General features: G+C 55.2%; 1 protein-coding gene across 1 annotated transcript in view; it reads left to right on the forward strand.

The window, feature by feature from the left end:
- The window catches only part of MYO9A (myosin IXA), a 259426-nt gene that overhangs the window by 84329 nt on the left and 151194 nt on the right, over nucleotides 1–23903 (forward strand). The window contains 3 exon segments of the mRNA XM_068144334.1: nucleotides 13213–13307; nucleotides 19397–19459; nucleotides 22939–23038. Of these exon segments, the coding sequence (XP_068000435.1) occupies nucleotides 13213–13307; nucleotides 19397–19459; nucleotides 22939–23038 (258 nt within the window).

The raw sequence follows: 23903 nt of genomic DNA on the forward strand, positions 1-23903 counted from the left end.
TAGGGGAGCAGGGCAGTATGGGGTGAAATACCTGCCTTCCTGTGCCACGGGGCTGCACCCTCTGGGACATCACAGGTGAGGCTTCTGCAGCTTCATCCAGTCTGAACCACCACAGATGGGAACTCAGCCACCTCCCTGGGCAGCCTGCTGCAGTGTTCCAGCAGCCTCCTGGTGCAGAACTTGTTCCTCACATCCAATCTCAATCTGCTCTGCTCTCATTTCAAACCATTGCCCCTGGGCCTGTCCCTGCAGGCCTTTGGGAACAGTCCCTCTGCAGCCTTCTTGTAGCCCCTTCAGGTACTGGAAGGCTGCTCTGAGGTCTCCCTGAGCCTTCTCTTCCTCAGGCTGAACACCCCCAGCTCCCTCAGGCTGCTGAAGGGTATGAATGAGAGCAAATGGCAACAGAAAACACTCCCCCAAACCAGAGATGGCACAGAGGGGGAGCAGAGAAGGGCAACAAAACCCTTCAGGTACTGGAAGGCTGCTGGTAGATCTTTATTTGATTTTTTTGTTACCACTCTATCTCAGCCTTTGAAGTGGGCTTCAAAGGGACAAAGAGGGATGGATTGAATAGAATAGAATGGAATTCACCAGGTTGGAAAAGACCTTTGAGATCATCCAGTCCAACCTGTCACCCAGCACCATCTGATCAACTCTACCATGGCACCAAGTGCCTCAGCCAGGTTCTTCCAAACACCTCCAGGGATGGGGACTCCACCACCTCCCTGGGCAGCACATCCCAAGGGCCAATTCCTCTTTCTGGGAAGAATTTCTTCCTCCCCTCCAGCCTAAACCTCCCCTGGCACAGCTTGAGACTGTGTCCTCTTGTTCTGGTGCTGGTTGCCTGGCAGAAGAGCCCAACCCCCAGCTGGCTCCAACCTCCCTTCAGGGAGTTGGAGAGAGCAAGAAGGTCTCCCCTGAGCCTGGACACCCAACACTGCCTCTGGCCCTGGCAAACATCCTGCTGGTAGAGCAGCTGTGGCACAAGTGAAGCACCTGCCCTGTACCCAGCACAGGCAAAGCTGCTGCTCCAGCTCGGGGGTGCTTGAAATGCTGGAACTGCAGTAGGAAGAGTGGTGGCTTGTGTGTGTAATGCCAGAGGAGAGCAGGGAAGGGCTGGAGAGCTCTGTGTGCACCTTTTACCCTGTCCTGACTCTGGGGAGGGTTTACAGAACAATGTGAGGTTTGGTCATAGAGGCACAGAATGGTTTGGCTTGGAAAAGGCCTCTCAGGTCATCCAGTCCAACATCAACCCAACCCCCCCATGGCCATCAAACCCTGGCCCCAAGGGCCATGGCCACAGGTTTCTGGAACACCTCCAGGGCTGGGGACTCCCTGGGCAGCCTCTGCCAGTCCCTGACCACTCCTGCAGCAAAGACATTTTTCCTCCTCTCCAACCTAACCCTCCCTTGGCACAGTTCCAGGCTATTTCTGCCAGTATCACCTGAGGCTGGGGAGCAGAGCCCAACCCCCACCTCACTGCAGCCTCCTCTCAGGGAGCTGGAGAGAGCGATGAGGTCTCCCTCAGCCTCCTCTTCTCCAGGCTCAGCACCCCCAGCTCCCTCAGCTGCTCCTCCCCAGCCCTGTTGTGCAGACCCTTCCCCACCTCTGTTGCCCTTCTCTTGCCCTACTCCAGCCCCTAAATGTCCTTTGAATGAGGGCCCCAAACTGACTCCAGCACTCAAGGTGTGACCCCCCCAGTGCTGAGCCCAGGGGCACAATCCCTGCCCTGCTCCACTGCTGCTCCAGGCCAGGCTGCTGGTGGCCTTCTCGGCCACCTGGGTACACTGCTGGCTCATGTTCAGGACCCCCAGGTCACTGCTGGGCATTTTTGCAGCAGTGTTGGTTCAAAGGCAGAGCTCTGAGGCTCTCCAGGTTTCTCTGTGGAGGGCAGGGTGTGTGGCACCTTCTGCCTGCAAGTAGCTGAGGTCTGAGAGGAAGGCTGCAGGGGCAGAAGCCAGGCTGGGGCTCATGTTCCACTGTTTGTGTTGCTGTGTTTGTGCTTTCCTTCATCACACCAATTTCTCTTGGGAAAAGGAGGAAGAACCAAACCCTTGTGTGATATCCACACGAGAGCTGAGTGCCTCTGCCAAGAGCTAGGGGTGGTGCAGCTGGGACCCTTTCTCCTGCCTCTCTGTTTGTGACATTGCTTTTGGTGACAGCCTGCAGGAGAGCTTGGGTCAGGCCCACAGCACTGAATGCTTCCTTTTTTCCTGTGTGCTCTGGGCTCTCCAGGTGTGGGATGGGAACTTGAGGCTCTGCAAAGGTTGCTGCCCCCCCTGTAGAACCATTCTGTTGAAAAAAGGAGGTATGAAGCAGACTTTGAGAGGCCTTCTCCAGGGGCTGGAGGGTGTCCAAGGGTCGTACACACCACATGCCTCTCCCTAATCTAGCAGGTGATGGGTGGTGGGGAGGGGAAGGAAGCTGGTGAAGATGCCTCTCTGCTCATAGAGTCATTGAGTTTGGACAAGGCCTTTAGGAGTCCAACCCTTAACCCAGCACTGCCAAGTCACCACCAAACCATGGCCCTCAGCACCACACCTCCGTGGTTTTTCAGAGTTTCATAGTTTCATTCAGGGTTGGAAGGGACCACAAGGATCATCCAGTTCCAGCCCCCCTGCCATGGGCAGGGACACCCCACACTAGATCAGCCTGCCCAGAGCCTCAGCCAGCCTGGCCTTAAACACCTCCAGGGACAGGGCCCCAACCACCTCCCTGGACAACCCATTCCAGGGCTTCACCACTCTCCTGGGGAAGAACTTCCTCCTCCCCTCCAGCCTCAATCTCCCCACCTCCAGCTTCATTCCATTCCCCCTAGTCCTATCACTGCCTGAGATCCTGAGCAGTCCCTCCCCAGCCTTCCTGTAGCCCCCTTCAGATACTGGAAGGCCACAATGAGGTCACCTCAGAGCCTTCTCTTCTGCAGACTGAACAGCCCCAACTCCTTCAGTCTGTCCTCACAGCAGAGCAGCTTCAGCCCTCTGCTCATCCTCCTGGCCCTGCTCTGGACACCTTCCAGCACCTCCACATCCCTCTTGTCACAGGGGCTCCAGAGCTGGAGGCAGGACTCCAGGTGGGGTCTCACCAGGGCTGAGTAGAGGGGGAGAATCACCTCCCTTGCCCTGCTGGCCACACTTCTCCTGCTGCAGCCCAGGCTCTGGTTGGCTTTCTGGGCTGCAAGTGCACACTGAGAGCTCCTGGTGAGCTTCTCCTCCCCCAGCACCGCCAAGGCTCTCTCCTCAGGGCTGCTTTCCAGCCAGTCCCTGCCCAGCCTGGATTTGTGCCTGGGGTTGCCTCCAGCCAGCTGCAGGACCCTGCCCTTGGTCTTGTTGAACCTCCTGAGGTTGGCTTGTGCCCAGCTCTGCAGCCTGTCCAGCTCCCTCTGGATGGATCCCTTCCCTCCAGCTGTCTGCTACCCCACACAGCTTGGTGTCAGCAGCAACCCTGCTGAGGGTGCACTCAATGCCACTGTCCCTCCAGGGATGAGGACTCCATCACTGCCCTGGGTAGCCTGTGCCAGGCCTTGACAGCCCTTTCAGGGCGGAAATTGTTCCTCACATCCAACCTAAACCTCCCCTGGAGCAATTTGAGGCCATTTCCTCTTGTTCTATTGCTTGTTGCTTGGGAGAAGAGCCAACCTCCACCTGTCTCCAGCCTCCTTTCATGGACTTGCAGAGAGCCAGAAGGTCTCCCCCCAGCTTCCTTTTCTCCAAGGGTCCACAGGCAATGCTTGAGTGCTGTGCCAGGCTGCAGCTCGTGGCTGCAGGTGAGGATGATGATGCTGTGTCCAAGAGCTCCTTAGCAAGAAGACCTTCCTAAAATATCACTGCTGCTTTCCAGCCCTTTCTGTGGGCTGAAGATCCACAGCTCCACCACCTGAAGCCAGCAGTGGTGCAGCCAGCAGCCCAGCCCATGGCAGCTGGTGGTGGCCCTGGGCCTATCCTCAGCAGCTCCTCAGACAGTGACTGAGAGCAGCAGGGAACACTTGTGAGAGCAGCTCGAGCTGTCAGAAAGGGCCAAGGGAGGCAGGAGCTCTCACAGGGGCAATGTGCTGTCCTCCAAGGCTGCCCCAAAGCAGTGGAGTCTCTGCATGCATGTTCTGAAAGAACTCTTTTGGGATTCATGGAATGGTTTAGGTTGGAAAGGACCTTCAAGATCATCCAGTTCCAGCCCCCTGCCATGGGCAGGCACCCCCCCCCAGCCCAGGCTGCTCAAGGCCTCATCCAGCCTGGCCTGGAACACCTCCAGGGATGAGGCTTTCACAGCCTCCCTGGGCAACCTGTGCCAGAGTCTCCCCACCCTCACTACAAAGAATTTCTTCTTCATCTCCATCTCTCCCAGCTCAAAGCCGTTGTTCCTCATCCTGGCACTCCCAGCCCTGTCCAAAGTCCCTCCCCAGCTCTCCTGGAGCCCCTTCAGGTACTGCAGGGCTGCTCTAAGGTCTCCCTGGAGCCTTCTCTTCTGTCACAGTGAGCATTCCAGGATGTCACAGTGGGCATCAAGGTTTCCAAGAGGATGTGATTATGATCCAAAAGACATAACACACCTTGCTCTTGGAAGCATGTGGAGCATGGTGAGGAGTGGCTGTAGCAGCTGTCTGTAATGCTCCAGGTGCTAAACACCCATGGGAGATGCTTCAGGGATTCACAGAATGGTTTGAGTTGGAAGGGACCTTCAAGATCATCCAGCTCCAACCCCCTGCCATGGGCAGGGACACCTCCCCCCAGCCCAGGCTGCTCAAGGCCTCATCCAGCCTGGCCTTCAACACCTCCAGGCAGGAGGCAGCCACAGCCTCCCTGGGCAGCCTGTGCCAGAGTCTCCCCAGCCTCACTGCAAAGAATTTCTTCCTCATCTCCAGTCTCAATTTGCCCTCCTCCAGCTTCAACCCATTCCCTCTCACCCCATCACTGCAAGCCTTTCTCCAAAGTCACTCCCCAGCTTTTTGTAGGCTGCTGGATGTGTGAGCAGAGGAGCAGGGCTGTGAGGCAGAGCTCTGGCAGCCCTTCCCTGCAGGGTCCATCCCCAGCAGCACTGTCAGCCAGCTTAGCCAATTCCTTTTGCCCTTGACACAACTTGAGTAGGAAAAATTTCCCTCTTTGGGAAGAGGGCTTATGGAGGAGGCTTTGGTTGGGTTTGTTTTGCTGTGTGGTGGTTACATGGTAATTACTGTTTTTTTTCCCCCTCTGTGCATTGCTTAAGGAGGAGGAAGCTGCAGTGGGCTGATCCTGGGCTTAAGTGTGGGAAAAGGAGGAACTTGTGCAGGGCTGCAGCATTTGCCAGGAGTGCAGCTGCTGGAGCCTGGTTCTTACACAGCTGATGGAGCATCTGCAGCAGCAGAGCTTTAAATTTCTCCACCATCTGCATGTTGTAATGACTTCTGTAGTGCTTTGTCAGGGATATCTTACCCTGGAAGAGTGTTTGGTGCTGCTCTGGAGGTTTTCCCTTCCTGGCACTTCTGTGGAGACCAGTGACAAGTGGAGTTCCTCAGGGCTCTGTCCTGGCTGCAGTGGCACCGAGGCACCCTCAGCATGTTTGCTGATGGCACCAAGCTGTGTGGTACCATGGACTCACTTGAAGGCAGGGATGGCATCCAGAAGGCTCTTGACAGGCTGGAGAAGTGGCCCAGTGCCACCTGCATGAGGCTTAACAAGTCACAGGGCAAAGTCCTGCAGCTGGGTCAGGCCAGCCCCAGGCACTAATCCAGGCCAGCTGCAGAGTGGGGTGAGAGTAGCTCTAGAGAAAGAGCCTTGGGGGTGCTGGTTGCTGAGCAGCTCCCCAGGAGCCAGCAGTGCCCTGATTCAGCCCAACACACAGCTGCTTGCTGGGCTGCAGGCAGAGGAGTGTGGGCAGGAGAGGGGATTCTGCCCCTTGGCTCTGCTCTGCGGAGACCTCACGTCCAGCCCTGCCTCCAGTGGACTGAAGTGACAAGGAGATTGTTGGCTCTGCCATGGGCTCCAGTGGCCTGTACAGGAAGAGAAGGAAAGAGAAACCTTCAGAAGATCAAAAAAGGTCTGCTGAGTGGTGGGCAGGTCAGGGTTAGGGGGCAGGCTCAGGGCAAGCTGTGTTCCAGCTTTGCAGCACACAGGGTGTAGATACCTTCATGGCTGGAGCTTGGACCATAGCAGCGGCAATGGTTTCCCATCCCATAGGCAGGTGGAACCTCTGATCACAGCCACCAGGACTGAAGGCTGAGGTGACCATGGGGTCAGCACTCAAACTCCTCCTTCATGGCTGTGAAGTCCAAACTCAGAACTGGTGCTTGGCCACACACAGCAGCACCTTGAAAGACTCACATCAACACTCTTCTACTTGCTCTCAGCACTGGGGAGGCCACACCTGGAGTCCTGGGTTCAGCTTTGGGATCCTCATTCCCAGAAGGACATTGAGGAGCTGGAGGAGGTCCAGAGAAGGGCAACAAAGCTGGGGGAGGGTCTGCAGAACAGGGCTGGGGAGGAGCAGCTGAGGGAGCTGGGGGGGTTTGGTGTGGGGAAGAGGAGGCTGAGGGAGACCTCATCGCTCTCTCCAGCTCCCTGAGAGGAGGCTGCAGTGAGGTGGGGGTTGGGCTCTGCTCCCTAGGATTAGTTGACAGGACAAGAGGAAATGGCCTCAAGTTGCACCAGGGGAGGTTTAGGTTGGACATTAGGAAGAATTTCTTCCATGAAAGGCTTTTCCAGGCTTGGAACAGGCTGCCCAGGGAGCTGGTTGAATCCCCATCCCTGGAGGTGTTTCAAAGAGGCAGAGCTGTGGTGCTGAGGGCCATGGATGAGCAGCTAACTTCTTCCATGAAAGGGTTGTCAAGGCTGGCTCAGCCTTGTTGGAGCTAGAGAGTGGTTGGACTGGATGATCTCCAAGGGCTTTTCCCACCCAAGGGATCTATGGCTGTCTTTTCAGGAAGGTGAATTGCAGCTCATAGTGTTTTGACTTTGAGCTTATTTAGCTCTGGTGGCTCCTGTTGCTTAGAGGTGGCTTAGGGCTTCTGATGGAAGCTTGGAGCTGGAGCAGCTCTGCTGATGTGCTGTCTCTGGAGCAGTGCACTTCACAGTGTTAGGATTTGTCAGGCAGGTTTAAAGGAAACATTTTCAGGGCAGAAGAAATAATGAGCAGGGATTTAGCAAGACTCAAGGAGTCTTGAAGCATTTTGTCGTCTTGCCATAATTCATAGATTCACAGAGCTGTCAGGGTTGGAAAGGACCTCAAGGCTCAGCCAGCTCCAACCCCCTGCCATGGGCAGGGACACCTCACACCACAGCAGCTTGCTCACAGCCACCTCCAGCCTGGCTGCAAACACCTCCAGGCAGGAGGCTTCCACCACCTCCCTGGGCAGCCTGTGCCAGGCTCTCACCACCCTCCTGGGGAACAACTTCTTCCTCACAGCTAATCTGAATCTCCCCATTGCTAGATTTTTTTCTCCCCAACCCCAAGCTGAGAGGGCAGGGGGTGGTGGCGCTGGGAGTGTGGCTGAATGAAACCAAGCAAAGCTGCTCTGTACCCCACCCCAGGGCTTTGTGTTTCTAGATGCAGAAGGGAATTCATAGCTACAGAGGATACCCTGGAAAGGCAGGGAGGCATGGAGTCACCAGATGGCTTAGGTTGGAAGGCACCTTAGAGATCAGAGGGTGTCAGTTGGTGCCAAACTCCCCAGGAGCCAGCAGTGGACCCTGGCAGCCCAGCAGGCAGCTGAGTGCTGAGCTGCAGCCAGAGCAGGGAGAGCAGCAGCACAGGGAGGGGATTCTGCCCCTCTGCTCTGCTCAGACCTCACCTGCAGCACTGTTCTGGTGGCCCCAGCACAGGAAGGACCTGGAGCTGTTGGAGAGGATCCAGAGGAGGCCACCAAGGTGATCAGAGGGCTGAAGAACCTCCTCTGTGGGGACAGGCTGAGAGGGTTGAGGCTGTTCAGCCTGGAGAAGGCTCCAGGCAGACCTCAGAGCAGCCTTCCAGGGCCTGAAGGGCTCCAGGAGAGCTGGGGAGGGACTTTGGACAAGGGCTGGGAGGGACAGGATGAGGGACAATGGCTTTGAGCTGGGAGAGGAGAGATTGAGACTGGAGATGAGGAAGAAATTCTTTGCAGTGAGGGTGGGGAGAGACTGGCACAGGTTGCCCAGGGAGGCTGTGGCTGCCTCCTGCCTGGAGGTGTTGGAGGCCAGGCTGGATGAGGCCTTGAGCAATGTGGGCTGGTGGGAGGGGTCCCTGCCCATGGCAGGGGGCTGGCACTGGATGATCTTGAAGGTCCTTTCCAACCTAAACCATTCTATGATTCTATGAATCATCTACTCCCCCTCCCACCGGCCCGGGTTCCTTAAGGCCTCATCCAACTTGGCCTTGAGCACCTCCAGGGAGGAGCAGCTGATGGTTTTTTCCCAGGCACATATGCAAAGGTTTGCACTCCCCAAGACTCAGCTGAGTTTGGTTTCCCTGGCTGCTTTCTTGCTGCCTGCCACGTTGAGCTCCCCCCTCCCTTCTCCAGTTTCAAGTCATTCAGACTTTATGAATACTTTTGATTCATGGATTCCAGAATCCCCCCAGGGCACACAAGTCCTCCAGCAGTCTGGTGTCTGATCTTAAGCGATTTTTTGTCCCTAGCATAAATGGCCAGGACTGAATCTTACTGCCAGTCCCATCAGCAGCCCACGCTGCAGTGTGGCTGTTCGTGGAAGCGTTCTGTGGTGGCACAGCCCACGTGAGAGCCCAGCAGCTGCCCTGCTCTTCTCCTGCTCTGCTCAGGGCATGGCTAGCTGAAACACTGAACTGACCTGTCAGGTAGAAGGGGAACCATTTCAAAACTCCTCTCTGAATCCAGTGCTCATTTTATGTAGCAAAGATAAAATGCTGGGTTTATTTTTCCCTCTGAGAGAGAGTGCAGGAGGCTCAGTTACAGAATACAGAGCACAGAATTCACCAGGCTGGAAACGACCTCCGAGATCATCCAGTCCAACCTGTCCCCCAGCACCATCTGGCCAACTCAACCATGGCACCAAGTGCCTCAGCCAGGCTCTTGTTAAAACACCTCCAGGGATGGGGACTCCACCACCTCCCTGGGCAGCACATCCCAAGGGACAATCTCTCTTTCTGGGAAGAACTTTCTACTCACCTCCAGCTGAAACCTCCCCTGGCACAGCTTGAGACTGTGTCCTCTTGTTCTGGGGCTGCTTGCCTGGGAGAAGAGCCCAACCCCCAGCTGGCTCCAACCTCCCTGCAGGGAGTTGCAGAGAGCAAGAAGGTCTCCCCTGAGCCTCCTCTTCTGCAGGCTAAGCAAGCCCAGCTCCCTCAGCCTCTCCTCCCAGGGCTGTGCTCCAGACCCCTCCCCAGCTTCCTTGCCCTTCTCTGGACACCTTCCAGCATCTCAACATCTTTCTTAAACTGAGGAGCCCAGAACTGGACACAGTGAGAAGAGCAGGGCTGGGTGCTGAGTTGGACTCAAAGACCTTTGGAGGACCTTCCCAGCCCATTCTGTGATTCTGTAAAATACAGCAGCAGAGGCAGATATTCCCCAGAAACACAGAACTTCAGCTGTTGGAAGGGACCTCCAGAGATCATCCAGTCCAACCCCTCTGCCAGAGCAGGATCACCCAGGGCAGGTCACACAGGAATGCATCCAGGTGGATTTGGAATCTCTCCAGAGCAGGAGACTCCACAACCTCTCTGGGCAGCCTGCTCCAGGGCTCCAGCAGCCTCACAGGGAAAAAGTTTCTCCTCCTGTTCAGTCCTGTCCCTGCACCACTGACAAGAGCCTGGCCCCAGCCTCTTGCCCCCCACCCTTTAGCTCTTGCTGAGCATTGCTCAGCTCCCCTCTGGGGCTGCTCTTCTCCAGGCTCTCAGCCCCAGGGCTCTCAGCCTTTGCTCCTCATGGAGCTGCTCCTCACAGCACCTTTGTATCTCCAGCAGTTCCCTGTCTCACTTGAACTGGGGAGCCTAGAACTGCACCCAGGACTTCAGCTGTGGCTTCCCCAGGGCAGAGTTGTCCTGATGTTGAGCCCCAAATGAAGGGGCCTGTGAGATCAGGCATGGGGGAAGGGGAACTGTTCAGCCACCAAACTGTTAATACTCATTTCTTGCCCTGCCACCCAGGAGAAGCATCTCAGTGTGCAGGAGGCTGGTAGGAGGCTGGAGGAGTGGAGCTGCTCATTTCTGTGTTGAGTCACCAGTGCTGGGCTCAGGGGGCTGCTGGGCTCCTACAGAGAAGCTCATTGAATTCTGTTTCCTCCCAGAGGCAGCCCCAGCCAGGAAAAGCTTTGGTCCCCCCAAGAATTTCAGGAATGCTGTTGGGGAGTTTTGGCTGCTCAGCCAGCTTCAAATCCATGAGTCAGTAAAGGGAAGAATAGAAACAGAAGAGAAGTTGTTGCAGGGAAGCCGTTGGAACCCAGTTAGTGTTTGCCAAGGCTCAGCTCTTACATTCTGGCCTGCTTGCTGCAGGACGTGGTGTCCTGTCCCAGGCTGTGGGGGTTAGGCAGGCAGAAAGTGAACTCCCAGCACTGCTTTGGCTGGCCCAGGCCTCCTGAGACAGACAGACCCCAAGCCAACCCAGGGGAGATGGAGTGAGCTGCGTCAACTTCAACATCAGGAGTTTCTTCAGCTACTTGTTGGCCCTCCACCAGGGTGCCCCTGGCATGGAGTCAGCCCTGGCTTGCACAGAACCACAGAATGTTAGGGGTTGGAAGGATCTCTGGAACTGATCCAGTCCAAGCCCCTGTCAAAGCAGGATCACCCAGGGCAGGGCACACAGGAACAAGTCCAGGTGGGTTTGGAAAGTTTCCAGCTAAGGAGGCTCCACAACCTCCCTGGGCAGCCTGCTCCAGGGCTCCAGCCCTCACACCAAAGAAGTTTCTCCTCATGTTGAGGTGGAACCTTCTGGGTTCCAGCTTGTACCCATTGTTCCCATCTCTGGGCACCACTTGAGAAGAGCCTGGCACCTTCATCCTGACCCCCATCCCTCAGGTATTGATAGACAGGCTGAGAGCTGGGTGCAGGCAAACCTCATGAAGTTCAGTAAGGACAAGTGCAGGGTCCTGCATCTGGGGAGGACTCACAGCAAGCACCAGGACAGGTTAGGAGCTGCTCTGCTGGAGAGCAGTTCCATGGAGAAAGATCTCGGAGTGCTGGTGGGCAGCAAGTTCTGCCTGGGACAGCAATGTGCCCTGGAGGCCAAGAGAGCCAATGGCTTTCCCCGTAGCAGAGCTGTGGATATTGAACAGGCTGGGGCCCAGCACTGCTCCCTGGGGCACACCACTGGTGCCTGGCTGCCAGCTGGCTGTGGCACCATTCACCACCACTCTCTGGGCTCAGCCTCCAGCCAGTTCCTAACCCAATGCAGTGTGCTCCCATCCCAGCCAGGGGCTGACAGCTTGGCCAGGAGGTTGCTGTGGGGGACAGTGTCAAAGGCCTTGCTGAAGCCCAGGCAGACTCCATCCCCAGCCTGCCCCACATCCACCTTGCTTCTTTCTGCAGTCCTTGGAGTAGAGCAGCTAAATCCTCTGGCAATATTCAGCAGCAGCCCAAATGCCTGTTTTGGGGGTAAGGATGCCTGGGGGTTCATGACCAGGAGACGTCTGGGGCTCCAGTGGTCACCTGGAGATTTGGGCATCTTCTGTGACCTCCAGATGGTGAGGCAGAGGAGGGATGCTGAGTGTGGGGAGAGGTTTGGGGGGAGAAATAATTAGCAGGCAAGAGTGAGCAGGCAAAGGAGCTGTGAATCCTTCCTTCAGCTGTGTGTGAAGTCACCTCTGCTTGCTGGACAGGTTTCACCTAGCTCAGAACTGCTCTTATTCAATGAAAGGCAATTCATATGCAACAGCCTGAGTTTAAACACATCCCTGTATTCAAAGAGGGGGGAAATCCAGCCTTCTTGTTCTGCTAGCAAGCCTTCTTCAGTTCCTGGATCACTAAATCCAAGCAGGCTGCTGCATAAAGCAGTCTGGGAAGCAAGGAACAGCCAGGAGCCCATCCAACACGGGTGCTGAAGGCATCCAGCACCTCCCTGCCAAGGGTTTGCTTAATCTGCCCTTTAGCATTTGCTTCCAGTTGCAAAGCACAATCTGAGAAGGTCATTTGAAAAGCCTCTGATGATAGGATGTAAAAGCCCTTTTAATCTTTCCTAATCAAAAAGAAAACCCCAGCAAACCCCTGTCCTGAGTGAGGGAATAAATGTGGTGGGAGCTGGGAGCTAGGAGCTGAGCTGAGCTGAGCTCCTCTATTAAGGCTCAGCTCAAGCTGTGTTCGTAGCTGCAGCACAAGGCCCTGCACAAACACCATTCAGAGAGCAGCCTGGGGGGCAGCAATTACCTCCTATACACTGGGCCTGGCAGGAAGTGGGAAGGGTTATCAAGCCCACTTTAATCAAGGACACATAGGCTGGACCTGGCAGCCTGACACATTCTGTCCCTGTGGGCTGGATGGGTTGATGAAGTGAGTTAGGCACAGGTGAAAATCACAGAATGGAGTCACAGAATGGACTGGGCCAGGAGGAACCTCCAGAGCTCTTCCAGACCAACCCCCTGCAGTCAGCAGGGACACCCCCAACTAGATCAGGCTGCCCAGGGCCTTGTTGAGCCTCACCTTGAATGTCTCCAGGGATGGAGCCTCAACCACCTCCCTGGGCAACCTTTTCCAATCCCTGACCATTCTGTCAGCAAAGACATTCTTCCTCCTCTCCAGCCTAAGCCTCCCCTGGCACAGCTTGAGGCCATTTCCTTTTCTCCTGTTGTTAGTTACCCCACCTCACTGCAGCCTCCTCTCAGGGAGCTGGAGAGAGCAATGAGGTCTCCCCCAGCCTCCTCTGCTCCAGGCTGATCAACCCCATCTCCCTCAGCTGCTCCTCCCCAGCCCTGTTCTCCAGACCCTTCCCCACCTCTGTTGCCCTTCTCTGGCCCTGCTCCAGCCTCTCAATGACCTTCTTGGAGCGAGGAGCCAGAACTGAACCTGGCACTCAAGGTGTGGCCTCCCCAGTGCTGAGTCCAGGGGCAAGATCCCTTCTGGCCACACCATTGCTGATCCAGGCCAGGCTGCTGGTAGCTTTCTTGGCCACCTGGGCACACAGCTGGCTCCAGCTGCTGTCAGCCAGCACCTCCAGGTCCTTTCCTGCTGGGTAGTTTCCACCTGCTGTGCCCCATGCCTGGAGCGCTGCGTGGGCTGAAATGCCCCAGGTGAAGCTGTGCTGTGTTCATGCAGTCAGGGTGGCTTCTGGAAGGTAATTGATGGCATCTCTGTCTCTCTCCACAGGCTTTTGGCAATGCCAAGACAGCTCACAACAACAACTCCAGTCGCTTTGGCAAGTTCATCCAAGTCAATTACCAGGAGACCGGCACCGTGCGAGGGTGAGTGGGGAGCAGGCTGACAGCTGCTCTGGAGGGGCCTTCACAGACAACCAGGTGACAGTTTTTGCCCAGTCTGTGGCCCAAAATAGAAAGAGAGGGGGAAAATGCAATGTTTTTATAGCATCATAGAACTGCCTGGGCTGGAAAAGCCCTCCAAGATCACCCAGTCCAACCAGCAACCCAACCCCACCATGGCCACTGAACCATGGACCCAAGGGCCATGGCCACAGGTTTCTGGAACACCTCCAGGGATGGAGGAGTATCATTACCTCAGCCAAGTGGGAATCCCCTGCAGCAACTCAGCACAGCAGCTTCTCTGCCCTACCCCTGGCAGTTCATGCTCAGACAGACGATGTCTGCTTGGCCTAATGCTCCATCCCTGCTCAGGACTCTGTCTGGGCAGTTGGAACAGCTGACAGAATGCAGCATTGAATGCCAGAATGGTTTGGCTTGGAAAAGGCCTCCAGGCTCATCCAGTCCAACCAGCAACCCAACCCCCCCATGGCCACCAAACCCTGGCCCCAAGTGCCATGGCCACAGCTTTCTTGAACACCTCCAGGGCTGGGGACTCCACCAGCTCCCTGGGCAGCCTCTGCCAATCCCTGACCACTCCTGAAGCAAAGAGATTGTTTCTTATCTGCAACCTAACCCTCCCCTGGCACAATTCCAGATCATTTTCTCTCCTTCTGTCACCTGAGACTGGGGAGCAGAGCCCATCTCCCACCTCACTGCAGCCTCCTTTCCATGGGTGTGACAACCTTGGTGTATCTGAGCTGCACATTGCAGTGTGAGCACACCAGAGCTGGCTTCACATCTCTGATCATTCACTGATCATGTTGTCAACTCCATCATCAAGGTGAGATGGAACTTCTCCTCTTAAGAACTGCTAGGCAGGAGAGGGGAAGGTTTTAGATGGGGTGGGATTGGTGTCTGGAGCAGATGCCAGGAAGCAGAGGCTGAGTGAGCAGCTTTGCTCAGGAAGAGAGAGCCAGGGGGGGTGGATTTAATCTCCAGCTGGGGGTTAGCTGCAGTGGAGCCAGACTCTTCTTGATCTCTGTCTAATTCCCCATATGCTTCTGTCTCTACCCTCAAGTCTCTCTTTAACCCAGCTCATGACCTGTTAGGGCCTTCATTCTCCCCCAGGCCACTGGAGGAGATGCTTGCTGTACAGCATAGAGTGGCTCATGTTGGAAGGGACCTCAGAGATCTCTCTCTACTCCAACTCCCCTGGCATGGGCAGGGACACCTCCCACCAGCCAGGTTGCTCAAGACCTCATCCAACCTGGTCTTGAACACCCCCAGGCAGGAGGCAGCCACAGCCTCCCTGGGCAACCTGCTCCAGAACCTCACCATGCTCAGACTGAAGAACTTCTTCCTCAGTCTACCACTGCTCTCCCTCAGCTTCAAACCATTCCCCCTTGGCCTCTCTCTAGGAACAGTCCCTCTCCAGCCTTCTATAGGATCCTTTCAGGTATCGGAAGCTCTGTGGTTCCCCTGGGGTCTTCTCCGCTCCAGACTGAACACCCCCAGCTCCCTCAGCCTGTCCTGACAGCAGAGCTGCTCCAGCCCTTGGATCATCTTTGTGGCCCCCTCTGGACTGGCTCCAACAGTTCCATGTCCTTATGATGATGAAGACACCAGAACTGGACCCAGCATTTGAGGGGGAGTCCCTATAATGGCCCTCAGCAGAGCACTTCAGCATCTCTTCCGCTGCCCAAATCTCAGGGGACGTCCAGCTTTGACCCAAACCTTCCTTCTCCTGGGGAGGGCTGCAGCAGAAGTGCCTCTGGATGAAACTTTCTGGGTGCTCTTAGCTAAGCTTGGCTTTTCCTTTGGCTTTAGCCCATGTGCAGGGTGTCAGCATCAGCAAGTGACTCAGGCTGGCTCCAAATGAGCAGAGCTTTGTCACCTCCAGGTTCATTAACTCAGCTGGAACAGGAGGAGCAGAGGTGGGTTCCAGGGGCTGTATAATTTCTGCAGCCAGCTAACAGATCTCTTGCTGGGACTTTGTTGTCATTTTAGAAGCTTTTAATTCTCCTTTTTTTCTCCCCTGTTTCCCAGCAGAACACACAAATAGCTTCTGTTCATTTCCCAAATGAGCTTGGGGTACTCTCTGTACCTTCCTGCTGCTTTTTCATCCTACATCAGGTCTGAAGTTCTTTTCCTGTTGGATTTTTGGTCGTCTTTAATTCTGGTGAAGAGTTCTCTTAAAAGGATAAGACACAGGAGTTTTTCTTATGCCTCCTGAAATCCAGGCTAACAAAGACTCCCAAAAATGCCCTGATGATTACCTTGGCATCCTATAGAAGCTGATGAAGATGAGCCAGCAGTACCCAGGTGGCCAAGAAGGCCACCAGCAGCCTGGCCTGGATCACCAATGGTGTAGCCAGCAGGAGCAGAGCAGGGATTGTCCCCCTGGACTCAGCACTGCTGAGGCCACAGTTTGAATGCTGGGTTCAGTTTTGGGTCTCTCACTCCAAGAAGGACATTGAGTGCTGGAGCAGGGCCAGAGAAGGGCAGCAAAGCTGGGGAAGGGTCTGGGGAAGAGGGCTGGGGAGGAGCAGCTGCGGGAGCTGGGGGTGTTGAGTGTGGAGCAGAGGAGGCTGAGGGAGACCTCAGTGCTCTCTGCAGCTCCCTGAGAGGAGGCTGGAGCCAGGTGGGGGTTGGGCTCTGCTCCCAGGTAACAAATCTTGTCTCCCAAGACAAGAGAAAACATCCTTCAGTTGCAGCAGAGGGATTTATGTTGCAGATGAAGAGAAATTTCTTCCTTGAAAGGGTTGCCAAGCCCTGAAACAGGCTGCCCAGAGCAGTCTTGGAGGCTCCATCCCTGGAGGGAGAGAAAGGCCTGGAGATGTGGTGCTGAGGGACAGGGCCTAGCAGCAGCCTGGCAGGGTTGGGTTAATGGTTGGACTCAGTGATCTCAGAGGTCTTTTCCAACCTCAACAATCCCATGATTCTATTTACACTTGGCAGAGAGGTGCAGGGGAGATGGCAGTGGTCTGCTGGAGTTCATCTCAGGAGTTTCTCTTTCCTTGGACCAACAAAGCACTTCCCTGGCCTCTGGCTGCCCGTTGGGGTGTGGCTGTGCTTTGCCATCAGCTTGCAAAATAAAAGTGGAAATAAAAAGAGATTCAGATGAGCTGTTCCTGGCACAGGAGGCCCCAGCTCCCTTCCCCAGCCAGAGCAGATGAGAGCTCTGTGTATTTTCTAAACCCTGAGCTGGATTGTGAAGCACAGCCCCAGCCAGTGATCAGCCTCTAGTTTGCATCTGATTTGCTTTGGTAATGGAACCAGAACTGGCAGCCCTTAATCAGGATTCTGCTCCCTTTGGAGGCTGAAAAGAGCAGTTGGGTGCTTGCTTACAGACCCCATCAAACACCCAACACTAGAAACAGATTTCAGCTCAAGAGCTGTACCAGCCGAGAGCTCCAGCAGCAGCCCAGCCAAGCCAACCCTGTGAAGATGATTTTAAAACTGATGGAGGTTGAGGCATGGCTGCAGTCAGCTGCCTTCACAGAAGGCTTTCTGGAGTGACTTTGTCCTCTTTGATGAGTTACAGAATCACAGAATGGTAGTGGTTGGAAGGGGCCTCTGGAGCTCATCCAGTCCAGCCCTCTGCTAAAGCAGGGCACCCACAGCAGCCTGCCCAGGAGCACAATGGCATGGGGGGGTTGGAAGCTCCTCTCCAGAGAAGGAGACTCCACAAGTTCTCTGGGCAGCCTGCTCCAGGCCTCCAGAACCCTCACAGTGACAAAGTTTTCCCTTCTGTTCCCATGGCACCTCTGCTCCAGCTTGCCCCCAGAGCCCCATGTCCTGTCCTTGGACATCCCTGAGCTCTGTCCTCCTGACACTGCCCTGCGCATCTTTATCACCAGCAATCACCAGCAGCCCTCAGGCTCCTCTCTTTGAAGCTCAAGAGCCCCCAGCTCCCTCAGCCTGGCCTCAGGAGAGTCTGGCCCCAGCCTCTTGCTCCCCACCCTGTATCTCTTGCTGAGCATTGCTCAGCTCCCCTCTGGGGCTGCTCCTCTCCAGGCTCTCAGCCCCAGGGCTCTCAGCCTTTCCTCCTCACAGAGCTGCTCCAGGCCCCTCAGCAGCTTTGCAGCCTCCACTCTCCAGTAGTTCCCTGTCTCTCCTGAGCTGGGGATTCCAGGACAGGTCATGGGCCTCCAGAGGTGATCCCAGGCAGCATATCACAGGAATCACAGAATGGTTTGGGTTGGAAATGACCTTAAAGATCATCTAGCTTCAACCCTCCTGCCAGGGGGTACCTCTTACTAGATCAGGTTGGCCCTGTCCAGCCTGGCTTTCAACAGTTGCTGGAAGGTGTCCAGAGAAGGGCAAGGAAGCTGGGGAGGGGTCTGGAGCACAGCCCTGTGAGGAGAGGCTGAGGGAGCTGGGGTTGCTTAGCCTGCAGAAGAGGAGGCTCAGGGGAGACCTTCTTGCTCTCTCCAACTCCCTGCAGGGAGGTTGTAGCCAGCTGGGGGTTGGGCTCTGCTCCCAGGCAGGCAGTGTTTAAGAAGAGCCTGGATGAGGCACTTGGTGCCATGGTTGAGTTGCTCAGATGATGTTGGGTGATAGGTTGGGCTGGTTGATCTTGAAGGTCTTTTGCAACCTGGTTAATTCTATTCTATTCTATGCTATGCTATGCTATGCTATGCTATGCTATGCTATGCTATGCTATGCTATGCTATGCTATTTCCAGGCAAGGCATGCTCCAGATGTGCCCTGAAAATGATCAATGTTACTTTATCTGTTAGTGAAAGGAGGGGAGGACTACTGAGACCCAAGTCATGGACAGAATCATAGCAGTAGAGAATTGTCAGGTTTGGAAGGGATCTCAAGGCTCATCCAGTTCCAACCCCCTGCCATGGGCAGGGACCCTTCACACTTGATCAGGTTGCTCAGAGCCACATCCAGCCTGGCAGATAGATCTTCCTCATCTGGAGACTGTAGTGGAGAAGTGAACACAGAGGCACCTCCTTGTACTGCCATGGCCAAGGTTGGTTTGGTTTCCCAGTTGCTACCTGGCTGGCAGCGTGGGTGCCACGTCCCAGGCTGCCTGCAGCAGGAGCAGCACAGCTCCAGCAGCAGGGCTGCCAATTGTGGCTCTGCTTTGTGAAGCTCTGTCATTACTGGTTAGCATTGTTTGGAAGAAGAAACCTGTCAAAGCTTGTTTGAGCTCCACAAGCTTGACTGAAATGTTTAATCTGGAAACTGAAGATGGTGGTGGTTTGGTTTGGTTTGGTTTGGTCTGGTCTGGTTTGGTTTGGTTTGGTTTGGTTTGGTCTGGTTTGGTTTGGTTTGGTCTGGTTTGGTCTGGTTTGGTCTGGTTTGGTTTTGGTTTTTTGCCTCTGGAGCCTCTTAGTCTAAAATGTAAACTGCAGCAAAAAGCTTTTGCAATTGTTTGGGTTTTTGACCCTGGCCACGAGTGGATAACCCAAGCTGTTGTTGAGGAGTGGCTCTTCTGGAGCAGAAGCACAGAACTGTCAGGGTTGGAAAGGACCTCAAGGCTCAGCCAGCTCAAACCTGCCATGGGCAGGGACACCTCACACTGCAGCAGGTTGCTCACAGCCACCTCCAGCCTGGCTGCAAACACCTCCAGGCAGGAGGCTTCCACCACCTCCCTGGGCAGCCTGTGCCAGGCTCTCACCACTGGAGAGCCATGAGCTGGGGGACTCCTGCTGCAGCTGGAGCTGACCTTGCTAACTCCCACCCCCAGATCTCTTTCTCCTGTGCACAAATCTTGGGCTGCAAGCAATTTTCCTTGTGGATTCCACAGGTATCAGAGCTTCTTCCTCACTGTCAGAAGTTCCCCCTGCTCTCCCTGCCCATAGGCTGACACATCTGAGCTCATGTTTTTCATAGCCCAAGTTAGTGTTGGCTTTGTCTCAAACCAGCAAAACCTCAAAAGCCAAACATAATATTGGCCTTGTTCTGCCTAGGAAGAAATTTATGTAACTAAGTGAAACAAGGCTGGGACTTTTTTGTGGAAGGCAGAAAAGTCCTGCTCAGGTTGGGTGCATTTCAAGCTTGAAGGTTGGCTCAAGGAATAACTCTGCTTTGTTTCTTTTTCACTTTTTCCCTTCCAGAGCTTATGTTGAAAAGTACCTCCTGGAGAAGTCCAGACTGGTGTACCAGGAGCACAACGAGAGGTAGGTGCTGCTGCATGCTGCTGCTGGGGTGAGCCCTCTCTGAGCTGGCATAGGGGGGGTTGCACACCTCCAGCCTCCCCCTCTGCTCCACTCTGGTGAGACCCCACTTGGAGCCCTGTGTCCAGTTTTGGAGCCCCTAGTAGAAGGAGGATACAGAACACAGAATTCACCAGGTTGGAAAAGACCTTGCAGATCATCCAGTCCAACCTCTCACCCAGCACCATCTGATCAACTCAACCATGGCACCAAGTGCCTCATCCAGGCTCTTCCTAAACACCTCCAGGGATGGGGACTCCACCACCTCCCTGGGCAGCACATCCCAAGGGGCAATTCCTCTTTCTGGGAAGAATTTCTTCCTCACCTCCAGCCTAAACCTCCCCTGGCACAGCTTGGGACTGTGTCCTCTAGTTCTGGTGCTGGTTGCCTGGGTGAAGAGCCCAACCCCCAGCTGGCTCCAACCTCCCTTCAGGGAGTTGGAGAGAGCAAGAAGGTCTCCCCTGAGCCTCCTCTTCTCCAGGGTGCTGCTCAGAAAGCAAGGATGGGGCAGCCTGCAATAAAAATGATGCAGGTATTAGGTAATAGGTTGGACATGATGATCTGTGAGGTCTTTTCCAACCTGTGAATGATTCTGTGAATGAGTTGGAAGGGACCTTAAAGGTCATTCAGTTCCAACCCCCTGCCATGGACAGGGACACCTCCCACCAGCCCAGGCTGCTCCAGGCCTCATCCAGCCTGGCCTTCAACACCTCCAGGCAGGAGGCAGCCACAGCCTCCCTGGGCAGCCTGTGCCAGAGTCTCCCCAGCCTCACTGCAAAGAATTTCTTCCTCCTCTCCAGCCTCAGCCTCCCCACTCCCAGCTCAAAGCCACTACACCTCCTCCTGTCTCTGCAAGCTGTTGTACAGGGTCCCTCCCCAGCTCACCTGCAGGGCAGCATTTTATTGACAGTCCCTGACTTGGATTTTCCACTGTCCTTAGGATTTGTGTCACGTGGGTGGCTGCCATTGGTTTTGATGTACAACTTGTAAGCTATTTACTATCTGATCTCTGGAAGGTCCTACACATGGGTCAGGGCAACCCCCAGCACCAATCCAGGCTGGGGATGAAGGGTTAGAGAGCAGCCCTAAGGAGAAGGACTTGGGGGTCTTGGGAGTGCAAAACTGGACATGAGCCAGCACTGAGTGCTGCCAGCCCAGAGCCAGCCCGAACCTGGGCTGATCCCCAGCAGTGTGGGCAGCAGGGACAGGGAGGGGATTCTGCCCCTCTGCTGTGCTCTGCTCAGACTCCCCTGCAGTGCTGGGGCAGTTCTGGAGCCCTCAGCACAGACAGGGACCTGGTGGAGCTGGAAGCCCTCTGCTGTGAGGCCAGGCTGAGAGTTGGGGTGGTTCAGCCTGGAGAGGAGAAGGCTCCAGGGAGATCTTGTGGTGGCCTTTGAGTGCTTCAAGGGGGATCAGAGAGCTGGGGACAGACTTTGAGCAGAGCCTGCTGTGACAGGACAGGAGGGGATGGTTTGAAATGCAAGAGGGAAACTCAGAGAGAAGGAAGAAATGTTTGCCCCTGAGGGTAGTGAGAGCCTGTCCCAGGCTGCCCAGAGAGCTGGGAGCTGCCCCATCCCTGGCACCATTGCAGGTCAGGTTGTTTGGGGCTCTGAGCAACCTGCTGTAGCTGCAGCTGTCCCTGCTGGCTGCAGGGGGTTGGACTGGATGAGCTTTAAAGGTCCCTTCCAACCCATCCCATTCTGTGAGTGATTCTCTGATGATTTCAGGGGAAGTTGCTCTTCCAGTTGTGTTTTCCAGTTCTTGCCAGGCTGAAGCCAGCAGAGGGGCTTCTAGAGAAAGCTGAAATGATGCAGACAACAAACTTCAGCAAATCATTCTACCTGCAGCATGTTCCTTGTAGCTCGTCCCTCCCTCAGGACTTCTCCCTCTGATTTGTCGCCAGTGTGCTGCTGCTTGCTGTCTCCCAGCCCCTGGCACTCCTCTCTGTGTCTTCCTTTTGAGGCATTCTTGAAGGCTCCCAAAGTTAAACAACCAACAGAGCCTTGACAAACGTCCTGCTGGGTGGTGCCAGATGATTAAAGTTGGTTCCTCCTGGAACAGATCCAACAGGAAAGCAGAGCTTGAGTGTTAGAAATGCTTCCACTCTCCCAAGTGTTAATCCTTGCTGGAGCAGAGCAGCTCAGTGTTACTTGGGCTGGGTTTGGGATGAGTAATATCCAAGTGTTGGGAATGTTTCCATAGCTTTTTGGTTGCTCTGTCTTGGGGAACTGCAACTGCAGAATCAATTCCTCCTTGTAAGTATTAAAACTGATGCTGAGCTCTGCATTCCAGGCAAGATGTTGTTTGGCATCTAATAAATCATGGAGTCAGAGGATGGTAGGGGGTTGGAAGGGACCTCTGGAGACCATCCAGTCCAATTCCCCTGCCAGAGCAGGGTCACCCTGGGCAGGTCACACAGGAATGCAGCCAGATGGGGCTTTCAAGTCTCCACAGAAGGAGACTCCACAACCTCCCTGGGCAGCCTGCTCCAGGCCTCCAGCACAGTCAAGAAGCTTTTCCCCATGCTGAGGTGGAGCTTCCTGGGTTGCAGCTTGTGCCCATTGCCCCATGGCCTGTCACAGGACACCACTGAACAGAGCCTGGCTCCTTCTCCTTGACCCCCACCCCTCAGATGAGGTTCCCTCTCAGCCTTCTCTTCTCCAGACTAAACAGCCCCAGGGCTCCCAGCCTTTCTTCATCAGACATGTTCCAGCCCCTTCATGATCCTCACAGCCTCTGTTGCACTCTCTCTAGCAGTTCCCTGTCTCTCTTGAACTGGGGAACCCAGAACTGGGCACAATCCTCCAGCTGTGGTCTCACCAGGGCACAGTAGATGGGGAGGAGAACCTCCCCTGACCTGCTGGCCACACTCTTCCTCATGCACCCAGGAGACCACAGACACACAGGCACTGCACCTGTTCCTGACAGCACATGAGATCATCTCAGCTAGGAATCTTTTAAGGGATGGTCTTGGGCACTGGATGTCCTGGGTGGGAATGGGGGGTGGGGTGTCTTGGTCTCCATTATGTGATTCAGTCTTGTCATAAGCTGGCAGAATCAGGATGCTTTAGGGTGGAAGAGACCTTTAAAGATCGTCTGGTCCTACCCCCAGTGCAGCCAGCAGGGACAGCTGCAGCTAGAACAGGTTGCTCAGAGCCTCACACAACCTGCCCTGCAGTGGTGCCAGGGATGGGGCAGCTCCCAGCTCTCTGGGCAGCCTGGGCCAGGCTCTGAGCACCCTCAGGGGCAACCATTGCTGCTTTGTGTTCAGTCTGAATCTCCTCCTCCATCACTGCAGAGCGGGCAGGAGCCGTTTCTAAACAGCATTCAAACCTGAGTCTGGAAGCTGGAAAATCAGGTTCTGAGGTTTCCCTGAGCTTCTCTGCTTACTGCTGCTGCTGGCTTTGAAGTCTCCAACAGCTTTGTTTTGCATTTGTCCCCAGGAACTACCACGTGTTCTATTACCTGCTGGCAGGAGCCAGCGAGGAGGAGCGCTCAGCCTTTCACCTGCAGCAGCCTGAGGAGTATCATTACCTCAACCAGGTGGGAATCCTCTGCAGCAGCTCAGCACAGCAGCTTCTCTGCCCTACCCCTGGCAGCTCATGCTCAGACAGACGATGTCTGCTTGGCCTAATGCTCCATCCCTGCACAGGACTCTGTCTGGGCAGTTGGAACAGCTGACAGAATGCAGCATTGAATGCCAGAATGGTTTGGCTTGGAAAAGGCCTCCAGGCTCATCCAGTCCAACCAGCAACCTAACCCCCCCATGGCCACCAAACCCTGGCCCCAAGTGCCATGGCCACAGCTTTCTTGAACACCTCCAGGGCTGGGGACTCCACCAGCTCCCTGGGCAGCCTCTGCCAATCCCTGACCACTCCTGAAGCAAAGAGATTGTTTCTTATCTCCAACCTAACCCTCCCCTGGCACAATTCCAGATCATTTTCTCTCCTTCTGTCACCTGAGACTGGGGAGCAGAGCCCAACCCCAGCTCCCTGCAGCCTCCTCTCAGGTTGCTGCAGAGAGCAATGCAGTCTCCCCTCAGCTTCCTTTCCTCCACACTAACCCCCCCCAGCTCCCTCAGCTGCTCCTCCCCAGCCCTGTTCTCCAGACCCTTCCCCACCTCTGTTGCCCTTCTCTGGCCCTGCTCCAGCCTTTCAATGTCCTTCTTGGAGTGAGGGCCCCAAACTGAACCCAGGACTCCAGGTGTGGCCTCCCCAGTGCTGAGTCCAGGGGCACAATGAAGCCAAACCAGGCACTGCTCCCTGGCGTTGTGCCTTGTGTGGGCTGTGGTAAATACAGGGTGGTGAGAATTGTGGAAGGGAGCAGAGCAAGATAGAGGATTCCACCCTTGACTCTTCTCTGCTGAGACCCCACCTCCAATCCTGACTCCAGGTCTGCTGTCCCCAGC

The sequence above is a fragment of the Melanerpes formicivorus genome, unplaced genomic scaffold, assembly GCF_026170545.1.
Source record: "Melanerpes formicivorus ecotype bairdi unplaced genomic scaffold, bMelFor1.0.p_v2 SCAF_10, whole genome shotgun sequence".
Taxonomy (NCBI): Eukaryota; Metazoa; Chordata; class Aves; order Piciformes; family Picidae; genus Melanerpes; species Melanerpes formicivorus.